The sequence below is a fragment of the Balaenoptera acutorostrata genome, chromosome 5, assembly GCF_949987535.1.
Source record: "Balaenoptera acutorostrata chromosome 5, mBalAcu1.1, whole genome shotgun sequence".
In the NCBI taxonomy this organism is placed as follows: Eukaryota; Metazoa; Chordata; class Mammalia; order Artiodactyla; family Balaenopteridae; genus Balaenoptera; species Balaenoptera acutorostrata.
The window spans coordinates 18,746,156-18,769,406 of record NC_080068.1 but is presented as its reverse complement, the minus strand read 5'-3'; the positions used below and the strand labels follow the sequence as shown (position 1 = coordinate 18,769,406).

General features: G+C 34.0%; 1 protein-coding gene across 4 annotated transcripts in view; it reads right to left on the bottom strand.

Moving 5' to 3' along the window:
- RAP1GDS1 (Rap1 GTPase-GDP dissociation stimulator 1) overlaps positions 1-23,251 on the bottom strand; it is a 170,579-nt gene that overhangs the window by 35,700 nt on the left and 111,628 nt on the right. For all 4 annotated transcript variants that reach the window (XM_007184071.2, XM_007184070.2, XM_007184069.2 and 1 more), the window contains 2 exons: positions 13,279-13,407; positions 5,688-5,813 (listed from right to left, as the gene is read on the bottom strand). In XM_007184071.2, the coding sequence (XP_007184133.1) occupies positions 5,688-5,813; positions 13,279-13,407 (255 nt within the window). The remainder of the gene's footprint in view (positions 1-5,687; positions 5,814-13,278; positions 13,408-23,251) is intronic.

Sequence of the window (23,251 nt, the reverse complement as noted above, 5' to 3'; positions counted from 1 at the left end):
ATAAACTTTCTTGTTTCAACTTTTACATTCAGGTCAATAATCTATCTGAAATGAAATTTAAAAAATAGTATTGGGACTTCCCTGGTGTTGCAGTGGTTAAGAATCCGCAGGCCAATGCAGGGGACACAGGTTCAATCCCTGGTCCGGGAGGATCCCACATGCTGCTGAGCAACTAAGCCCGTGCGCCACAACTACTGAGCCTGCGCTCTAGAGCCCACGAGCCACAACTACTGAGCCTGCGCACTTAGAGTCCATGCTCCACAACAAGAGAAGCCACCACAATGAGAAGCCTGCACACTGAAATCAAGAGTAGCCCCCGCTCGTTACAACTAGAGAAAACCCACGCGCAGCAACGAAGACCCAACGCAGCCAAAAATAAATACAAATTTTAAAAAATTTAAAAAATAAAAATAGTATTAAGTGGGATTGTATGCATGTCTCCAACTGTATTTTTTTCCATTCCCAGCGCTGTTTATTAAAAAGATTGTCCTTTCCATATAGTTTTGCAGTGACACCTTTTTTTCTTAGTTAAATAAACACCTACTAATGCATCCATTTGTTTGCGGGCTATCCTGTTCCACTGGTCTTCTTGTCCATCTTTGAATCAATGCCACATTGTCTTTTAAATACTATAGTTTTATCAGAATGAAGTTTTATTATTGTTATGCAATAAAATCAGTTCTGCTACCTTAGTCTCTTTCACAGTATCTTGGCTATTCTTGGTCTTTGGGATTTTGATGAGAATGCCGTAAGTCTTCAGATCAGTATGGTGAGATATAAGATCATTACAAAATCGAGGTTTCCAATCTATGAAAGTGATATAGCTTTGCACTTATTTAGATTTTAATTTCTCTTGATGACTTTCCACAGTTCTCTGCCAGAGATCTTACACATCTTTTATTTATTTTTTTTCAAATTTCATTTGATGGTATTTCCAAGATGACATTAAAAAGTAACAATTCTAACCATTTATTGCTTAAACAGGAAAAGTTTTTAAAAAGAATAACACCAAAATTGTATCTGTTAAAAGACTGTCATTGTCTCATACAGTCCCACCCTCTTCTTGAAATTGCAACAACAACCTCTAGATTTCACAAAAAGAGAAATCCAAAATGTGATATCTCCATAAAGAAATGGCACACAGATCTATGTGTTTTACCCAATGGCTTCAGTAATTTCTTTGTCTGGGTCAGTACTGGTTTCTGCAGAATTGGAATGCTGTCTGGGATAATGACTATGGGTCATCTCTCCATTTGTAAGTTCAGTCAAATGAAACACTTGCTTTTCGAACAACTAGCAAAGAAGAAATGAACAACGAAATCCAGTATTTGCTGGATACGAGGGTTGTTGACAACTAAGAATAAATAAAATAAATAATTAAAGTGAAGTAGGCTTATATAACATAATGTTATGCATACCTGCGTAACTCTTAAAACATACTGTTGAGCAACAAAAGTTAAGAATACAAGGAAACTTACAGAAAAATGTCACTTGTGTAAATTATAAACATACATTCATGAAACGATATCATACAATTTCACATAAGCATACACAGACACATCTATTGCATGCATTCAAGTCGAATCGTCTGGTAAATGGTGTGCCTGAGGAAGACAGTGGTGGGGAAGGGCTAAGGAAGAAGGCTAAAAGGAGAGAGACCTTGTTTAGATTACACATCTTTTATTAATCCATTTTTAAATATTCCTTTTTTTTTTTTGGCCATGCCGCACTGCTTGCAGGATCTTAGTTCCCTAAGGGTCAAACCCAGGTCCCTGGCAGTGGAAGCTCAGAGTTCTAACCACTGGACCGCCAGGGAATTCCCTTAAATATTTCATTTTTTATACTATAGTAAACAGTGCATTTTTAAAAATGTATTTTCTGTTTTTGCTGGTATGTAAAAATACAATGCTTTGGGTTTTTAGATGTTTTTCTTTGTTTTGCCTGGCCACCCAACCAAATTCTAATTTAAAAAATTAATCTATATTCTTTTGTATTTTTGATATACATAATCATATCTATGAATAATGATAGTTTTATTTCTTTCTTTCTTATATCTTTTCTTTCTTTCTTTCTTTTTTACTCTACAGCACTGGATAGTTCCTACAATACAATAAGAAATAAAAATGGGGATGACCTTTCTTATTCCCAATCTTAAAAGGAAATGCTTTTTGTTATACCACTCAGTATGATGCTATCTATAGGCTTCTGGTTATATATTCTTTTCACTCTCTTCTAGTGATGGTTTGCAAAGAGTTTTTAAAAATCATGGAAGGATGGTTAATCTTATAAAATGTTTTTTCTGAATGACAAGATCATATGTTTTTCCCCTTTATTAAGTTTTAATGTGATGAATTATATTGATTGCATTTGGAATACTAAACTACTTTATATTTCCAGAATAAATCCAATTTGGTATGATGATTAATTTTTAAATATATTATTGGATTTCGTTTGCTAAAAGTTTATGGGAATTTTGGATCTATGTTCATGGTGAGACTGGCCTTTAATTTTTATTCTTGTATTGTCTTTGTTGGTATTTTATTAGCTTCACAAAATATATTGGTGAGTATATCTGCTTTTCCTAGTCTGGAAAAAATTTAAGATAAGATTACTCAGCTTTTCTATTCTAGATCACCCATACTTGAAAATGTATTGGCATCAAATTTTCATAACATTCTCTGAATATCTGTAAGATCTGTAGTGAGATCTCTGTTTTCTTGATTTTGGTTATTTGTGCTTTCTCTCTCTTTTTTTCCTGATTAATCCTACTAGGGATTTACCAGTTTTATGATGTCTTTTCAGACTCAACGTTGGCAAGTATATGCTTATATTGTATTACATATATTCTATTTTATTAATTTCAGTTCCTGTATTTCCTTCCTTCTATTGCAATTTCTTTGGGTTTCATTTATGTTTTCCCTCTCTCAATTCCTGAGATTAATACTGAGCTCACTGATGTTAGCTTTTTACCTTTTCTATTATATATTCATTTAAAGTGAAAAAAAAATCCCTCTAAGTATGGCTTTACCTGCAACACACAAGATTTGAGAGAGTGTTCTCATTTTCATTATTAGAAAAAAGTTCTAATTTTCTTCATGATTCTTCTTTGACCTCTGAGGTATCTGAAGTGTATTTCTCAATATCTAAACAAATGGGGATTTCCTAGTTATCTTTTTATTATTAGTTACTATTGTAATTCACTTAGATCAGAGAACATACTCTAAGATTGCATTCCTTTGATATTTTTTCCATAAGTATACATGTTTTAAATGTTTCATATGTACTTGAAAAGAAAGGGCTCTGAAGCAGGGTGCAGTGTTCCAAAATATGTCCATTAAATCAATTTTCTTAATCATGTTGCCCACATTTTCTATATTCCTATTTTTTAATCTGTTTGTTCTATAATGCTTTTGTGGGTATTTAGGGCGCCTCATAGTTCTGAATATTTTTGTTTCATATCTTTTGAGATAATGTACATTTTTATAGCTTCCAAGAATTGGACCTTTTTTCATGATAAAGTCACCTTCTTTATCTCTGCCAAGTCTTTTAATATTAAAGTCTATTTTATCTGATATTAATATGACTACCTCAGCCTTTTTTAGGTTTGAATGGTATATTTTTTTCAATCTTTTTAATCTCAATCTTTTAAATCTCCTCATACTTAAGAAGCATTGCTTGTTTAAAAAAAAAGCTGTTTTTTTAAAATTCAGTAATGATTGGTCTTTTAACTAAAGCATTCAGGCCACATACATTTAATGTAATTAATGAAATACTGTGTCATAAATCTAGCATATTTTTTCTGCCCTATTTTTACTCCATTCCATTTTCCCTTTTCTCTCTGCTCTTCTGTTAATTAGGATTGATGGGGTATTAAAACAAAAAAAATCTTTCCATAAATCCTTCCATTAGTTTGGTAGTTACCCACTGGTTTTAAGAATTATTTTAGTTCACCTTACAATTTGAAATCATTTATTCACCAGAATCTAATAGTACTTTCTTCCATGTAGTACAAGGGTCTTGGGACTCTTTAACTACTTTTACCTCCCTCCAGATTTATACACTCATTCTGTGGTGTATTTTAGATTATACACATATACATTTTAAACTTCACAGTGAATTATTTTTATTATTTTATATATTCAACGTTCATGAGTTTACATACATATTTACTGGTTTTTTTCGCTTCCTTCTCCTCCCTTGCACCTGTAACCTTCCTTCTGGAGTCAGTTTCCTTTTTTTTTTTGGAATCATTTTCCTTTCTTCTAACAAACATCCTTTATAATTTCCTTTAGTAAGGGTATATTGGTGGTGAACTTTCACAGTTTCTAACCTGAAAATATCTTCATTTTGCTTTCAGTTTTGATGGGTATTTTCACTGGGTTTAGAATTTTAGATTGAATTTATTTTCTTTCGGCACACAGAAGATGTTTGTCATCTGGCTTTCATTGCTACTGTCGAGAAGTTAGCTGTAAAACTTTTGCCTCTTTTAATCTATTTTCTTCCTGGCTACTTTTAAAATTTTTGTCATTTTTTTTTTTTTTGCAATTTCAATATGATGTATCGAAATGTGTATTTCTTTTTATCATGTTTTAAATTCATTGGGCTTCTTGAATCTTTGATATCTTTCATAATTTCTGGTAAGGGTTTGATTTGATTTCTGGTAAGGGTTCTGGTAAGGGTTTGAACTTTGATTTCTGGTAAGGGTTCTGACAAAATTTCTTCAAACTTCTGCCCTCCCATCTGCCCTCCTTCTGGGACTCCAAAAAATGTATATGAGACCTTCTCACTTTATACTCTGTACCTCTTATTCTCTCTTATGTATATTGGTTCTTTTATTTCTCTGTATTTCATTCTGGATTTTCTTCCAATCTATCTTCCAGTTCACTGGTTCTCTAATTCAACTATATTTAATCTGCTGTTAAACTCATCTATTAGGTTCTTAATTTTGGTTGTATTTTTCAATTCAGGAATTTCCAATTGCTTCTTTTTCAAATCTGCTATTCATTCCACTTTTTATAGTTTCTAGTTTCCTTCTAAAATTTTTAAGCTTGCTTTTAACTCTCTGAACATAATAAGCATACCTGTTTTGAGTCAATGTCTAACAATTCCAGTATCTGGAGATTTGCTGCTGTTGCCTGTTCTTTGTGCTGATTCTTGCTTACAATGTCTTGTCTCCTCATGTGTCTGGTCCTCTTTGATTGTGTGCTAGACACTGTATTTGAAAAATTATTTATATGGGATGGTTTGCTTACTCTGGTTCCCTCTTATTCCTAGAGTGTATCCCTTAAGATTTTTTGCTCAAAGACAGGAATAGTTTACCAGTGTTCACACTGTTGGTAGGCCTGGTACTCCAACTTTTATGACCTTTTTGCCCTGCAAGGGTACATAAGTGGAGCTCAGCCTATCGGCTGCCTTTTCCAGATTGGCATAAGAATGTGTAAGATACAGAACCATCTTTGCCAAGATTATAAAATCAAAGAAACTTGGAAAGTAGCTTTGGCCAATGTAGATATAGTTATGCAGTAGATAATGTAGCTGAAGTTAGAGATACCCCAAATAAAACTTATCACATCATTAATAAAAAAAAAAAAGAATTTTGAGTTAAATAGCTGGCAATTAAATAATATTAGAAAAAAATGGAAAAAGCCTACATGATCAAAAATCAAGAGATGCGTTTATTTTCTCACCGTTTTCTGCCAATGGAGCAAGAACCTCAAACACCATTTCCCTCTTATCATGGTCTATTTGTTTCTTGAAGAGTTTTACCAGCTCTTCAGCAATGTTTGTACTGGCAAACTGTTCTTTACTTGACTCTGCAAAAAACAAGAGGAAAATTTAGAGTAAGCAAACAAAATTAAGCCCAGAAATTGTTTTCTATTACCTTCAATATTTGGTCATTTTTTACCATTACTGATAAGTACAAACACTCTTCAAATACAGGAACAATCAAAACCACTTTTTAAAATGCCCCTGAAGAGGAAAAACATCTAAGTCTTTAAAGAAAATGTTCTGGCCCAATTTTATTCAAGGCTATAAAATAAATGTTCACTAGCATTACATATAGGTAATCATAGCAACAGTAAAATTACTATTATAAATTCATAGTTTCAAGGGTTTTAGTCAAAGAAGAAAAATTACTCATAACAGACTGCATTTTACATGGCTGAATTAAAGGTGACTTGTCTTTACACCAATACAGTGGTATACTTTTGCATTCTTCCTGACATGCCTTTCTAATTTATTTATTTTTTAAATTTATTTTATTTTTGGCTGTGTTGGGTCTTCGTTGCTGCGTGTGGCTTTCTCTAGTTGCAGCGAGCGGGGGCTACTCTTCGTTACGGTGCGTGGGCTTCTCATTGTGGTGTCTTCTCTTGTTGTGCAGCACGGGCTCTAGGCACGCAGGCTTCAGTAGCTGTGGCACATGGGCTCGGTAGTTGCGGCGCACAGGCTCTAGAGTGCAGGCTCAGTAGTTGTGGCGCACAGGCTTAGTTGCTCCGCGGCATGTGGGATCTTCCCGGACCAGGGCTTGAACCTGTGTCCCCTGCATTGGCAGTTGGATTCTTAACCACTGCGCCACCAGGGAAGCCCCTGACATGTCTTTCTATTAAAAGCCAATTCCTCATTCCCTCTTGCCTCTTCACCGTCTCCAGCCTCTCACTCTAGAGCCTCATCATCACCATTTAAATGTGCTTTAATATTTCTCACAGAAAAACAGCAATATTAAAAACAAACACCTTCCCTTTACACTTTTATTCACTACCATCCAATCTGTTCACTTCCACAAACAAGTTTCTTGACAGCATTGTCTACATACACTGTCTTTACTTCCTCAACTCACATGCATTCCTAAACCCACCTCAAACTAGTTTTGGCCCACCTCTACATTCTGCAGTGTCCTTCGCTTGCGCCTCCTTCTCCACCAGACCTCTATAAATTCTATTATGGTTCCTTGGGACTTGATCCTTTGCCTTCTCACCTTTTTGAGGCTTACTCTCACCCGAGGCAATCTAACCTCTTCCATAGCATAAAATAGCACCTATATGTTGATGCTTATATAATCGTATCTCTAGCCCTCTTCTGGACTCCAGGCTATTTATTTAACTGGCCATTTGACGTCTCCATTTGAATATCTCTCTAGCATCCAAACTCCATGTCTAAAGTGGACTTTTGATACTCCCCCGAAATCTGTTCTTCCTCCAGACTTCCATAATTTAGTGAAGGAACATGCCACTTACCCATCTGCCATACAGGCAGAAACCTGGGGGTCACTGCTCACTTGTTCTCACTCAACTGTACATCCAAAGAATAACCAAGGTCTATCAGTCTACCTCCAAAATACAACCAGGATCCATTCCATTTCTCTCCAAGTCTCTTCTCAGTTTCTTTTGCTGCATCAGATATCCTATCAATTTATCTAGAAGTTTCTTTCAGAGAATTCTGACCAAATCCAACCTAGATTGGTTGCTCTCCATGTTTGTGGGGCACAGCTGACATCCTGGAATTTCTTTTCATTACCTTGATGGATGCTTTCTTCTCCCTCCTGTATCAGATACTCTATTATCTATGTCCTTTCACCTTCACATTTTTAGTTTCGGTGGAGGCATCCTCCAGCAGCTTCCTGAGAAAGCTACTATGTACTGTGTATAGGAGGTAAATATTTTGAAATTTTGACTGTCTGAAAATGCTGTTCCCACCTAGAGTCTATGCCTGTCATTTAAATTAGTTCCTTACCCCATTCAATTACTTTCTCATACTAGCAATTATCATAATTTAAAATTATATGCTTATTTATTTGTAAACTCATTTAAAAAATAAATTTCCATCTCACCCACTAAACTATAATAAGCTCCTTGAGGGCACGGATGGTGTATAGTATTTTAACTACCATAAATACAGTGTACAGTATAGTGCCCAGTAGAGAGTAGGTGTTCAAAAGAAATTTATTGATTGCATGAATGTGTGACTGAAAGAACAAGTAAATGAATGTAAGAGAGATATTCTGCTCTCTAGTCTCTGGTAAATCTCTGCCAATATCAAATAAAAAATATTACAAATTCAACTTTAAAAGAAAATGGAGACACATAAATTTTTATATGGCTTAATACAGTTTTGATTCACTGTACTCTTACACTGCTTTTGGCACATGTACCAGATCTATGCCAAAATGATGAGGATCCACTCCAAGACTTGTAAGGAAGATTCTTTAGTGCCACAAAAAAAGGAGTATGGGTGAAGCGTCTTTTCTAATAAGCTACCTAAACCCTCAGAAATCATAGTTTACAAATGTCAGCCCACCTTACCCTAAAAGGAGGTTAGTTTGATTTAACTCCTTAATGCTGGTGGTTACTCCTCTGTTTCAGACTATTTTTTAAATAAAATGAAACATAAAATCACAGGTGAAGTAGATAGACATCATTTATCTAGTTATATGCTATTACTCTTTTCAAAAAATAATAGTTCTAGCACTTCTTCCAATCCATATTTTATTCTTCCACTTATTAAACTGAAACCAAATCACTGCTGCTAAGTAATTCAGGTCATTTGCCAGCACAAGGAAACAATGCACTATGATTAACATAGGAATTAACAAAAAAAACCTGTACTTATCCTGCAGGTGGATACAGAGAAAAGATAGTGTGAATTATGATTTGGACATTATATTTGAATTAAATGCCATGGATCCTTAACAGACCTTTAGCAAGAAGGCTTATTTCCTAAGGGTTTATTTTTTTTAATCAAAATTATATATGAGTTTAAAGAGTTAGTCCTAATACTTACACCGCCGGCAGAATCGAGTCTCCCTTGTTCATTTCTTCTTCAGAAATAAGCACATAAAGCTCTTTTAGCTAATTCACTGGTATTTACCTCCAAATCTTTAAATAACGTATTTATATTAAGTTTTGATTGACTTCCCACTATGAAAGATGAAGCACTAGCTTTCTTTTCTTCTTGTCTCCACAATACCCTCCATCTTCTTAATGTAATTATACTGTAATTTTGGTTATTTCAATAATTGGTGTTTCAATGATACACTATTTCCTTTGCCTTGGAATTACTTTTATTTCCCAGGAATTTTTTTTTTCTCATTTACTTAGTTTTTGATGTACTTACATTAGTTCAACTCCAAACTCTCCCTCAGTTGTCTAGTTTTCTCTTAATAAGCTCGTTCACTTTAGGTGTTCAATCAATTTCATCTCGTAAAGAATTTCCCCAATCTGGACTGGTTGCTCTCTGAAAATAGGCCATCTGGGGCTCTCATGTCACCATACTACTAGGAACTCCTATTTTCCTGTTGGATCTCTTGTTTCCTGATTCCTATGTAGTCTTATTATTTATATCCCTTGTTTTGGTGGGATCCATCTTCCAGTGGCTTCCAGGAAAGATGTAGGATACCCATTTTGAGACATTCATGTTTGACAATGTCCTTATTGTAACCTCAGACTTGACTGATGGTTTGCATATAGAATTCTATATTGGAAATAATTTTTCCTCAAATTTTTGAAGGCAATATTCCATTTTCTTCTGGTTACCAGTGTTGTTTTGATACATCTGATGTCTACTGATTCACGATCTTTTTAATGTAACTTTTTCCCCTCTCTCTGGAAGTCTGTAAAGTATTCTCTTTGTCCCCATTATTCTAAAACTTCATACTCACGTGCCATGGTCTGGGGGCCTAATTTTCATCTGCTAGGCTAGGCATTTGACAGATTCTTCCAGTCTGGAGAAATATATACTTTAGTTTTGTGGTACTTGAGTTATTTGGCCATTTCCTCCTATTTAACTCTTTCTAGAACTCTTCATCTGATCCTCTATCTGTATTTTCGCTTCTACTTTCCATATCCTTGTTTTTTGCTTTATATCTATAAATATGTCTCCATACATTTTATTGCCTTTCATTTTAGCTATTGTTTTTAATGTTCTAGCTTTTTCACTTGTTCCTTTTCTTTAAAAATAGCAACCTGTTAGTTTCGTGATTACAGCATTTTTCTCATTTATCTGAGCGTGTTCGAGTTTCCCCTACCCCCATCCTGCAGAGTTTCTATTTCCTCCAAGTTACCTTTTTTTATTTATCTTCCATTTAGAGGCTGTCCTCACCTCTCTAGCTGTCTGCCACTGATTAACTGGGCTCTAAAAACTGATTAGGATCTGTGAGTAGGAGTGGCCTTGTTTTATTTATTTATTTTATTTTTTATACAGCAGGTTCTTATTAGTTACCTATTTTATACATATTAGTGTATATATGTCAATGCCAATCTATGAGTGGCCTTGTTGACTGAAGATTCCCTGTAGGTCAGATGGCTCTTCTGTAGAGAAACTCCAACATAAGTATCTTTCAGTCCATGTTCTAGAGGACAAATGGGATAATTCAGCATACCTACCTTCACTTAATCTGTGTTCAGAATGGTACTCTGGTACCTCTTACTTCATTTAGTCTGATGTCCCCAGTGTACAAACCCTCTATTTTTAGTCTCTCCAGAGACTAAACACAGTCTTCTGCTTAGATGGGAAGGGCTAGTTACCACAGTGTGGGAAGGGAAAGAAGGTTTAGAAATCTTGATGCCACCAAATCCTAAACTTTTTGAAGATTCCAAGGAGCAAACTGGTTAGTTCTTGGTTTTCCAATTCAGGATTTAGATTTCAAAGTTTTGCTAAGTGAGTTACTGCTTGCTTTTCTTTCCGGGCTCTAAAAAGTTTCTGTGTTATCCCCTTTACTTGGTCCCCGCTTCCTTTTCCTTGATGGTTTTGCATTTAAAAAAGAATCTCTTTGTTGTAGTTTTAGTTGGTTTCCAGAAGGGAGTGAAAGTAAGTGCAGATTTTCATTCTAACATCTCTAACCCCCAAAATACTAATATTTTAAGCAGACAATTTTATTTATAAAAGATTGTGGAGCCAAATAAAAAGGAGAAAAAATCCCATTCTGCTTAATCTATAATGTTAAATAAATTTCCAAACTTTAAAATTGGATTCATGCTATAATTGTGAATATAGAAAAATTATGTGTGCACATAAACTAGGACTGAAAGAGAATAAAAAGAGCTGCACATTCCTATTCAGCCCCCAATTATGAAATAGTTTGCAGTTGTTTAATTATTTTATATTTTGTCTTTATATTATATCTTTAGTGAGCAAAACCACACAAATTTCTGCTATTTAACATTTTTATTAAGAAATTTTGACAAAAAGTAACTCTAGCATTTAATGATATGCCATATTCAGAAGTGTGTGATATGAATGTGATATGATCTTGATCTTTACCTGTGTCAATAAAATAATACTAGGTGATTTGCTAACTCATGGGCAATAAAGCCCACACTGAAAAGAGAAAACATGTATCCTGGGGCATACATGTTTTATTTCAGTGTTGATGTATAAACTAGCTATTACACGGGCATAACAGACTCATGATATATACTATAGAAGTCTTAGTAAATAAAGAAGTATTTCTCGTTTATACTTTCTTTCTCCATATGGGGTAAGGGCAGTAACAGCTGGGACCAGAGTATGGAATTGGGCCAAACTAAATTGGGTGCATATCCATCTTTTAATACAGACCCAGGTCTCCCTGTATGCAGAATCGAGGTGGTCTATACAATTTCCCAAACAAATCCTGACACCTTAACACAGGTAACTCATATTAAGTGGTGTCTGTCTCTGTTACAAAGGTTATGACATTATCAGGGATTATAGCATAATTTCTGTTTTATTTCTACAAACTATACTAAACACAAACTCCTACATTCCATTTTAATAACAGAAACTAACTTGTAAAACAGTAAATGAATGTTCTTTCATTCTTGGCCTTACTTGAATGATGGAAATAATGAGACAGTAGGAAAAAGAAAAAAGCAGAAGAGAAGACAAGAAACATTCACAAATGCCAGGAGATGACCCACTGAATAAAAATGACTTCTAAAAATTAACTCTGATAGATAATCCCTATTCCCTTAACTTGAAGTCAAAGCAAAAGTAAAGTACTGAAATCAAGATTTTAATATGAGTGTGCAAGGAGATGAGCTTTCAGTTAGAAAAACCAAGGTTAGAGCCCTGGTGCTTCTGCTTATTTATTTATAAAATGGGGATATTAATAGAATTGATTTACTCGTTTGATGTAGCTATTATTTTAGCTATGATGAAACATCATTTGGTTTCACTGTCCCCATGATGAACAATTTATTATGAACATGGTTGTGGGGTAGATTTAGACCAGGAGTTGTAACTTTCTATCAAGAATTATGGGGAGGGAGGAGAGAAAAGAAGAAAGGGTAACATACATGATATAGAGAAAAATAAAACAGGGAAAAGAGATGGGCATGCTGGGGTCATCAGTCCTCCCTCTGTTAGGGCTGGGCTGTGTTGCCAGCCCTGGTCTGTTTCTGCCCGCCATCTGATTTTCAAGGATTTCTCATATTTTTTTCAAATCCTGTTACAAACATATTCTTATGAAAAAGTTCTCTATTATTTTTTTGGATTTTGTAAAAAGAGAGGGAAGAACCTTAGTCTGCTAGATTCCTTTTCACCTGATAAGCAAAGAGTTTATACAAAACGTAATAAATTATGAGGTCCTTATTTTTGCCCTGGAAATACAATACTTGACTTTAAGACCATCCCTCACGTTAAGAATACTAAAGTCGGGCTTCCCTGGTGGCGCAGTGGTTGAGAATCTGCCTGCTAATGCAGGAGACACGGGTTCGAGCCCTGGTCTGGGAAGATCCCACATGCCACGGAGCAGCTGGGCCCGTGAGCCACAGCTGCTGAGCCTGCGCGTCTGGAGCCTGTGCCCCGCAACGGGAGGGGCCGCGATAGTGAAAGGCCCGCGCACCGCGATGAAGAGCGGTCCCCGCACCGCGATGAAGAGCGGTCCCCGCACCGCGATGAAGAGTGGCCCCCACTTGCCGCAACTAGAGAAAGCCCTCGCACGAACCGAAGACCCAGCACAGCCAAAAATAAATAAATAAATAAATAAATAAAATTTAAAGAATACTAAAGTCAAGTGGAGATCATTTAAAATTTTCAATTCCATTAAATAGTATACAAGTATAAACTTTAAACCTTAATACATAAAACAATTAGGAAAGCAAACTAGCTCCAATTATAAACAATACAATCCTAAGATGTAATTGGATCTACACTTTTTAACATTGAAACAATGCATGTACAATGCTTCAAAAAAATAAACTAATATAATCTAAACAGATTCCCAGGTTAACCTCTAAAGGAACATTTATTATAAGTACATTAATAAGTTAATTACATTTTTGACTCATGACTAGGACTTACCAAGTTCTGCTAAATTGCCAAATGCAACAAGACACATTTCTGTAAGAGCTGCATTTTGGCAGTGGATGCCCAGTAATTTAACTAAGGTAGGAATAACACCCATGTTGATAAGCTGAGCTTGAAGGGAATCTGTAAAAAAAAAACCAAAACAACAAAACACAAAAAAAGTGTTTATGTATTAAATGGACATTAGTAAGAAGAAAACATCTCTTATTCTCCCTATTGCAAACTCAACACTACTTCAATTAGAGTAAAGCAAGATTAAGTCCACTCATAAAACTGTCTTGAAAATGTTTAAGACATTAGTTCAGAAGAGTTGAATTTTAAAACTTTTCAATGATTAAAAGAAATTTAGAAATGAAAATAATTCAAATAAGATGTCAAATCACTAATTTTTTTAAAAACATGGTCTTATATCTTTACAGAGAAGGTTTTAAAATGTATAAATAATTAAACACCACCACTGGTTTTTAAGTTAAAAGGTTAGACAAAGTAACATTTGCATTACAGGATGTCACAGACTATATGAAAAGCGTAAGAAAAAAAGCAATTTTAATAAAGACTAAGATGATAAAAATCTTAGAATCCCTTAAAAATAGTTGCTTCATAATAAAGAATGAAAAGTATATAACACACACAGATTATTGTTTATTTGCAGCAGAGTGTTCTTTGATGACTGTTAGGAAGGAAAGTAGTTTTAACAAGGAAAAAAAATCTGGTTACTTAAAATATTTTTCTTTTCAAAGTTTTATTTAATAACAGTGACAATCATCTTAGTAAAGAAAAGAAAATTTGGCTTGACAGATAAAGAGAATGAGGTCAATATGGTTTTGTCATCACTGCTTGCCTTCATTTTCTAAGAAGCTAATTGGTTTTAAAGTACTTAATATACCTTGGATTTCCACAATGGCTCTTCATGAACAATGATAATAGAATACCTGTAGCAGTAGAGGTGAAGGTAAATAAACCAAAATGAAAACCAGAAGTACTGCCTCTTAGAATAAGCTAAGAAGAAAGACATAAATACTCACACGCCTATGCAAAATACTATTACTGTTAATAACTGGTTCATCTAAAGATAAAGGAATGTCTTCAAAATTTTTTTCTTTTCCTTTTAAAAATTATATGCCATTTTCAAGTTAATAATTTTCTCCAAATTCTTTTAAGTTACCTACTTGGAATCTAAAGATTAAAAATCTGTTTCTTACAGAACACATTTTCCTCATAGCATGCATCCCTTGACGGAGTTTGCGTACTAATCTCTTTGTCACTCTTCATAGTTCTTAACCATCAGGAAAGAACATAAAGGCAAGGTTGAGCTGTCTCACATGCCAATTGATTACTTGCCCGGAGGTCTCTGTACTTAATTTTTCCTGCTTTTAGAGTGAAGTATGAAGAGACAGCCAACAGAGGCTTATCAGCCCTGAAAACTGACGGTAATTATGGATATTATCTGGCTCGGTTGTGGGGACCCATCTATACTAGAAAGGGGTCTATTACCAAAACAAGAATAGGAAACAAGGCCTGAGACAAAGTTAAGTTTACATTTAGAGTTCAAATAGTCTAAAACAATTTCAAAATTTGCAATGGAATTATGAAGTCTGTTCTAAAAGTAGATATAAAAGAACATATTCAACTAAATGATTTGTTTTTATGCTTTTGATGCTAAATATTTTTTTCTAACTCTACAACTTAGTAATTAATGAATGACTCACAATACTTATATTATCTTACAGGCAAATTACTTGTTATACCTATAGTATTATATCTATTATAGTATTCTACCTGTGTGTTATATTTGCAGAATATTGTAACGTGGTTATAGTATTTTTAAAGATCATGTGCCAAGAAGCTTTCCAAATTAGAAATTATTTTGGTTACTTACCAGTAGATAGAGTTCCTTACTATTGGACCACCTCTGCAGATTCTTGTTCTTTAGCACTATTTTAAACTTTATTTATTTATTTATTCATTTTGACTACCTCTTCAAATACTGCAGAGCTACTGAATCATTAATTTTCAGGTACGTAAGCGTGAGCACTAGCGCATGCATTGAGTGAGTCAGACTCCACTATATGTTTGCATATATGTAAGCATCACACACCCCCTCAGTACTACTGGTCCAAACTATAAAAATCCAACAGTCCAGGGACATTAGAGGAATAACAAAATTTGTGAAGGAGATAACTCAACAGGAGAATGCCACTTAGATGTTCTTCATGTTCTCTTAACTTAGCATCTCTAATGCTCTCTAATTTTACAATATTATGAATTTTGGTTCCAGGGATAAGAGGGGCAAAAGGTTAAGAAATATTACAGAGTTTCATACAATCTGTGGCATACAAATTGAAGCAGTAATATTTGAAATTGTGGTAGATCAGCAGAAAAAGTAGCATAGCCCAATGGCATATGGTGTGAATTGCCATAATTCATGAAAATCACACTGCTTCATGAAAATGTGTTTTCAAGCTACCCAGGAGCCAAAATGATTGTATACTCACATACAACACACATACCACACACAAGTAAAGAGAAAAATATATAGTCATCCAATGGACAGACCTCATTTTGGACCACTTGGGTGCTTTCTTTTATATCCATTTCTATGATGGTAACTAAAACAAAAATTATACTCAAGTAACTCTAAAATCTGTTCATACCAATTACAGGCAAGTCATTCTCCTTTGATAATGGAGGCCCAGAAGAAGAGGGGATAAAACTTTACTCAAACAGGTTGGTACAAATTTTCATTTCAAGATAAGCAAGCATCCTAGAACATGGTTCTCAAAGTGGAGTCCCCAAAACCCTTTCAGAAGATCACCAGGTCAAAACTACTTTCATAAAAATACCAAGATGTGATTTGCCTTTTTCACTGTATTGACATTTGCACTGATGGTACAAAAACATTAGTGGGCAAAACTGCTGGGGCATTAGAATGAACGCAGTCAGTGGCACCAAACTGTATTAGTAGTCGTATTCTTTACCATCACACATTCACAGTAAAATAAACGCTGTTCTCAGCAATTTAAAAAAAATTTTTTGAAGTTATTTTTTCATAAAAACATGCTATTTATCTTAACCTATAATGGTAGGTTAAGATAGTAAAATGCAATACTAAATAATTTTAAAAACTGTCTTCACTTTAATTTCCAATATAGTAAATATTGATAGATATAACCCATATATATAAACAAAAATTCTTTGAGATCTTCAGTAATTTTTAAGTGTCTGAAAGAGTCCTGAGATCAAAAGTTTAAGAACCACTGCCAACAGATTACCTGATTTTTACAGGAATTGGAAAAAACAATATGGAAAAAGAGATTCTGAAATTCAATGATATGCTTGGCAGATGTGACAATAGAAAAAAATTAAAATTAAAAGCACGGTAGGAATCCTAGATTGCGATGTTCAGATACTTTGAGCGAAATAACATTAATTAAGCACCTGAACATCTCATTTTGCTTATGTGAGTAGAAATTCTACTTAAGCCTAGGAAAATATTTCATAATTAGATCTGTTTGCCTATTTCAGTTACAACTTACTATGTTATCAGTAAATAGTTTTTTTGAGGGTTAAGTAGAGGTCCTGTTTGTGTGGAATAAATTAGTGTTAGTACTTATTGCTGGAAGCAAATGATTAAGTTGAATCACTTTTTCTTATTGCCCAAAGAAAGCTTTGAATGGACTTCAAAGGATAGTAGCTGACACTCATGCTATTGTGAATTGTATCAGGAATATGACTTTTAAATTAAAGACTAACTGGAAGAAATCCTTAGAACCAGAAATAGTTCACATTCTCTAGATTTGAGAAAATAAGCAACATAATTCAAGACTGAGACTTTTTGCATCCTTCAAAGAATACCAGCAACTCCAAGGGAATGTTGTCAGAGCTCAACAAACACAATTCACAAAAATGCAACCAAGGCCCATACACAGCAAACACTTATGTGTGAAAGACAGTCTTTAGACAGCACAATGTCATAAATGTCTGAAGACTTTAAAAAATTGCTCCTGACACACAACACAGACAAATACTGACCAAAATACAGAATTACAAAATTACATAATATCAAGATGACACAGGCCCTGCATGATCTATGGGGAGGAAGAGGAAGAAAGGCACTGAGGGGGTGCAATACAGATGCATATACAAAGAAATATAAGGCAATCAACGCATGCGCTGGTGTGAACACTTACCTACCTACATTTGAATTTCAATGGTTCCAAGTTCTTCAGGTCACACACATGGAAACTCCAAAGAATGGAGATCTGGAGAGAAGATCTCAAGTTGAAGAACCTTTTTCCCCCTGAGTTTTAAGTTTAATGTTTAAAACGTTGGTATAGATCATAGGTCCAGAAATGTATGCCAAGAATTGCAGTAACTCAACTGAAGTTATGTTGATCAATTACTAAAAAGAATAGGTTTCTTAAGAAGATTATAACACGTTTATCTTATTCCTAAGAAATGGCCCTTATAGACAATAAGCTAATTGATAAATAGGACTTAATGATGAAACTGTGTCAAAATAACACACACACAATTCAAAATATACAGTCTTTACATTAGTATGTATATTTGGTATGTATATTATTTATAGTATAAAGAGTACAACATTTCTTATTTACAGGCTTGCATAAAAACCTCATCTACAGTCAAATTAATTATATACAGTTGAAACAATAAAAACAAGCAAATGTAAATCCTGATGAGAAGTTCTAGTACAATTTGGATAAAAATCATTTGGGCATCATAAAGATGGAAGAAAATTGCCCTTTACTAACGGCACATCTATATTTCCAAAAATATATATAAAAAGTAAAAATTAGAAATGAGGTAACAGTGAAGTAGAACTTGCAAGTTGAAGCAAGTTGCAGCTCTATCTATTATAATGTTGAAAAGTAAACTGACTTAAATACAGCAACCAAGAGGACGGTTTGTGGTTAAAAACTTTATACATACACATGTGCAGGTACAAGTAAAGACTTCCTTTTCAGTTACTTATGACTTACTACCTTTTTGTTGATTGATCAGGAAAGTGAAGAATTTTTATTCTAAACCTAGTGCTGAGATATAAAACCAAAAATACTTAAGCTGTTTAAAATTAACTTCAAATCAATGATTTTGAAAGGCCTCTTTACACAAAACCTGCATTATATGTTTTGCACCCAGATTACCTCTATAATTTAAGACCCAGGTTATACATTTCCATGACAAACAGCCATTTCAAAGAAAAAAAGAAAGAGAATCAAAATTCATTAGTATTGAGAATATGAGAGGTTTAAAAACAATACATTTACATATTTCTTGCTTTCTAAAATTTAACAATAAAAAATGAAAAAGTTTTTTTCTGGGTTCTGAAAATAAAAGTCTCTACAGAGCAAAATTTCCCTTTCGTAAAAGTTCTAGAGATAACTGACAAAAGTACGTGAGTGAGTATGATGTAAAACACAGCAACAACGAAAAACCTCAAAGCAAATCACAAGAGAAAGGAAAAATGTTTTATTATTAAGAGGCCTACCCATTTGCTGTTCTCAATCCAATGATACCTAGAATGATTATGTCTTAGTCCAGCAGATAACTTTTTCCTTAGACTCACTTCAGGTTAAATTATTTACTACAGATCAACTCTTGTTATAATGAATACTGCTACAAAGATTTCTACATATACATCTACTCTGATTAAGAAAACGCTGTGGGGCTTCCCTGGTGGCTCAGTGGTTGAGAGTCTGCCTGCCAGTGCAGGGGACATGGGTTCGGGCCCTGGTCCGGGAAGATCCCACATGCCGCGGAGCAGCTGGGCCCGTGAGCCACAACTACTGAGCCTGTGCGTCTGGAGCCTGTGCTCCGCAGCAGGAGAGGCCGCGATAGTGAGAGGCCCACGCACCGCGATGAAGAGTGGCCCCCACTTGCCGCAACTGGAGAAAGCCCTCGCACGGAAGCGAGCACCCAACACAGCCATAAATAAATAAATAAATAAATAAATAAATAAATAAATAAATAAATAAAAGAATGATTGAGAATTGGATTTCTATGTAATTGGCAGTTAGGTGTTAAAAAAAAAAAGAAAAACGCTGTGCTTTCATCTCAGAAGCAAACTGGTCTTTTAAAAGTTAAAATCGTTTTTTGTTTTTTTAGAAGAGGACTACTTCCAGCTGTTGCTTACATAGCTCTTATTGGGAGAAATAAATCCAGTCTCGGCTCTCATAGGGCATTGCTGAAAGGCCACATCTATAGTAAGTATAAATTTAAGCCTAAATTTTTGTATAGCAAATTGAGCTAATTGCCAGGTTAATTTACAGACAACATGTATATCTTATAATCATATGCGTTTAAAAACATGAAAATTCTGTTTTACAAAAGGATTTACTGGTTTTAACAAAAACCCAAATAATACTAGTTACCCTGGAGCATTACTATGATTAAATTTTTTATACTTTAAAAATTCATAGAAGTTATTTGCAACACACAAACTGTGTTAACAAGAAATATCTATATAACCCAAAGATTTCTAATTTCTTTCCAAGAAACATTTTTCAAATATTTAATTAAAAATTTTTTTCAGTAAATAAAATATAGGCAGTTTGCTGTTAACTGGACTTATTTGTAGTTAGAAAACAGGGTTATTAATTTTTACACAAGTTAGTTTACATATGATACTTTTCTGCCCTGAGCTTCTCACTGAATGAATATTTTAAATGGTCTGAATTAAAGATGCACTGATATTTGGCCAAAATCCATTATTCATCTCTGGCTTTTGCCTCAGCTCTTGAAGGTCAAACACCTGAACGCTTACTTCAATGTCGTTTCTATCACTGACAAATTTGTCCATAGTCAATGATCATGTGCTTGATACCATCATATTTCAACCAGTGTAACATCAAAAATAAAAACAAGGCCTGGTCTTTCAGTTTTATCTTTACTATCTAAATATTCATTTTTAAATATAGGTAAGCATTTCATGTTCAGAGAAAAATCTCCCAATGTGTTTCATGTGTTGAAATTCTATTAGCTGAAATGTAAATGTGTATTTATACTGCAATATTAAAATGTGGCAATAACAAATGAGGGTGAAAGCTACACAAATGTAAAAATTAAATCAAGGCAGAATAATAGAGATTATATTATCTACTCTCTTTATAATTTACAACAAAAAATAAGATAAATGTTAGGAGTTGTTTTTGATTTTTAGTTACTTAATTCCATTCAGGCCATGAATCTTTCAGGAAAAAGTCCAATTTGAGAATTCTTTACATCTTATGAGGATGAGTTCAAATCAGAAAGCCAACTCTGTGAGAAAAGAAAGCCAACACTATGAGAAAATTCTTGAAAGTAATATTCAATAATATCCATGATTAGTCATCTTCAATCAAGACATAAAGCAAATGAAGAAAAACATGTTAGAGAATAAAGAACCCCAAACATATTTTGTTACTCCACTGTCCTCAGTTAAAATTGATTATTTAGTATCACAATGCTAAATGCACTGTCATGATTATAAAAATAATCCAGAAGCTGAAAATGCTGCAAAGAGTATTATTTCTATAATATAATGCCAAACTTTAAATCATTAACAAAAAAAAAACTATAACAATCATTTCATTTTTTTGTGTGTGATAAAATTTCCAATTCTTGCATTCAGAAGTTCATTCTATAATGGCCAAAGCTGAATGTTAACGCTAATACTTGTCTATGTGGAATTAAACCAAAATATGCATTTGGTACACCTCTACTAAAAACCAAGTTCTTAGCCCGTCCATTAAATAACAGCATTATTATAGTAATAGTTTAGGAGGATTATGATGAAGAGCTAACCTAGTCTAATTGGTCAAATTTAATAGGCAGAATTAGCAGGAGGCACAAGAACAACTAACTGCTCTGTACGTCAATAAAACAATTTGTTTAAAATGACATTTGTAGCAGAACTTCATGAATGCAACCTACTTCAGATTGATTAGAAAGCTCTGTTGGACAAATAGTAAAAATTCAGAAATTTTTTAGAGAGAACAGCAGTTAGTAAATAAAGAATTCTAATATTATTATTTTTTAAAACCTAAAAACTTTTCAGGGGTACAATAAGTCTTTAACACACCTTAACATACTAGAGTACTTTAATTTGACAAACCAGGCTTCAAAAGATATAACTTAAAAGTACATCTCCCATGCCTTTATGAACAGAAAAATACATGAAAATAGTATATAGGAAAATTAATATAATTAAGAAAAAAAGACAATAAATTGTAAAAACACACTTTGTTTTGTCTTTTCCCCTTAAAGTTAGGCAAAAAGTCTTCAGTGTTTAGGAAATTTATGGAATTATTAACTAGCTTATACCCACAGTAAGTAAACTTTGGAACTAGTTCCTCACTCATGCAAAGCAAATCATTCTCTAAACATCTAACATCTAGGAAGTATTCTTTCTTACATATAATGAAGTAATACCAAAACATAAACAAGTAGCTCAGGCCAAAGTGCGTTTTTAGTTTTTAATCAGGATTATTCCTTATTAATTTCTATTCTTCCTATTTTAAACATGAAGAAAAATCAAGTAAGCCAAGTTACTGGCTGAGTTCACTAGGAAGAGTATTACTAGAATTGGGAAACTGCTGGTTGAAATGAAAGGAGCTAAAACTAATTACATATTAAGTGATCTTTAAATTAGAGGAGAGAAGATACTTTACAGGCCTATTTTAAACAACTGAAGTTAAGTACTGGGCTTAATACTTAAATTCAATTGTTAAAATGCTCTGATACTCCATGAGCTGCATTTCTTAAATCACACAGATGGCCTCCCTTCAACCATAGTTCAGTTATCATAAGTCCGTGTGGCAAATAAATGTGAGAATTATCATGAGAGTATCGCAGAGAGATTTCAGGAACCATAAAGAAAGAGAAATTACTCTTTTGATAATAAGGAGTTATTAAGATACCACAGAAAAATCAGCTCTATTTGTAAAAATCATATGTATATACATATATCTATACATACACATACACATACATATATCATATATATGATACTGGTCACATGAAGAAGCCCATCATAGACTGTGTATATTATGTTAGTCGCTTTAGAAGGGCTCGCTTGCCCACTGTTCACCTCCTGCTGTGAGGCCCGGTTCCTAACAGGCCGTCGCAGACTGGTACCGGGGTTGGGGACCCCTGCTGTAACTACATAAAGAAAATACAGGAAGTTCACATTTCCTCAAACTGAACATCGAACTGTCAATACGCTTGTCTCTAACCACAACTATCAAATACTCAGAATATTTTGGAGGGCCACAGGACTGAAGAGTGCTTTTTCGCCATGTGAAAAACAGGTATGATTTTTCCCCAAAAGGAAAAATTTGAAATGATTTTTACTAAACAAAGTTTTGTTTGTTATTCTATTTAAACATGATTTTATTTAGCAATATTATTGATACAACTTTCCTAGCTAAGCAATTATAACTTTTTCTATTCAGATATTCCAAACTTACTTGTCTGAATATAGAAAGTTTTAATTGCTTCACCAGTGGGGAAACAAAAGAATATATCTAGCTCATAGCTTAAAGTCTTGAGCTGGTTCAAAAGTTTTAAAACTCATGAACCTCGAGCTTTATACAGTTTTATCAAAGGGTATAAAAATGCCTTTACTGAGTGTTTTCATTATAGCTATCTTTCTGGCATGTGTTTAAGAAACTTGATTTCCTATTTAATGTGTTCAAAGATTTGATATGCTCAGAGTCGTCCACTATATGGACAGGAATCAAGATATCCTAAGTCTCAGCCTGGTGCCGAGTCACCTTTAGGACTAATAAACAATTTGAAAATGTTCTTATTAGAGAAACTATGTTGGTGGGTCTTTGTTACCATTTCAGTACTTTCTTACCTCTCTCTGTTTAAAAAAATTTTATCTATGAAGCTAAAGAATAACTCCCTAACTACAAATGAGGCTTAAGTTATTGGGCCCAAGGGTAGAGTTAATTTTTCGGTT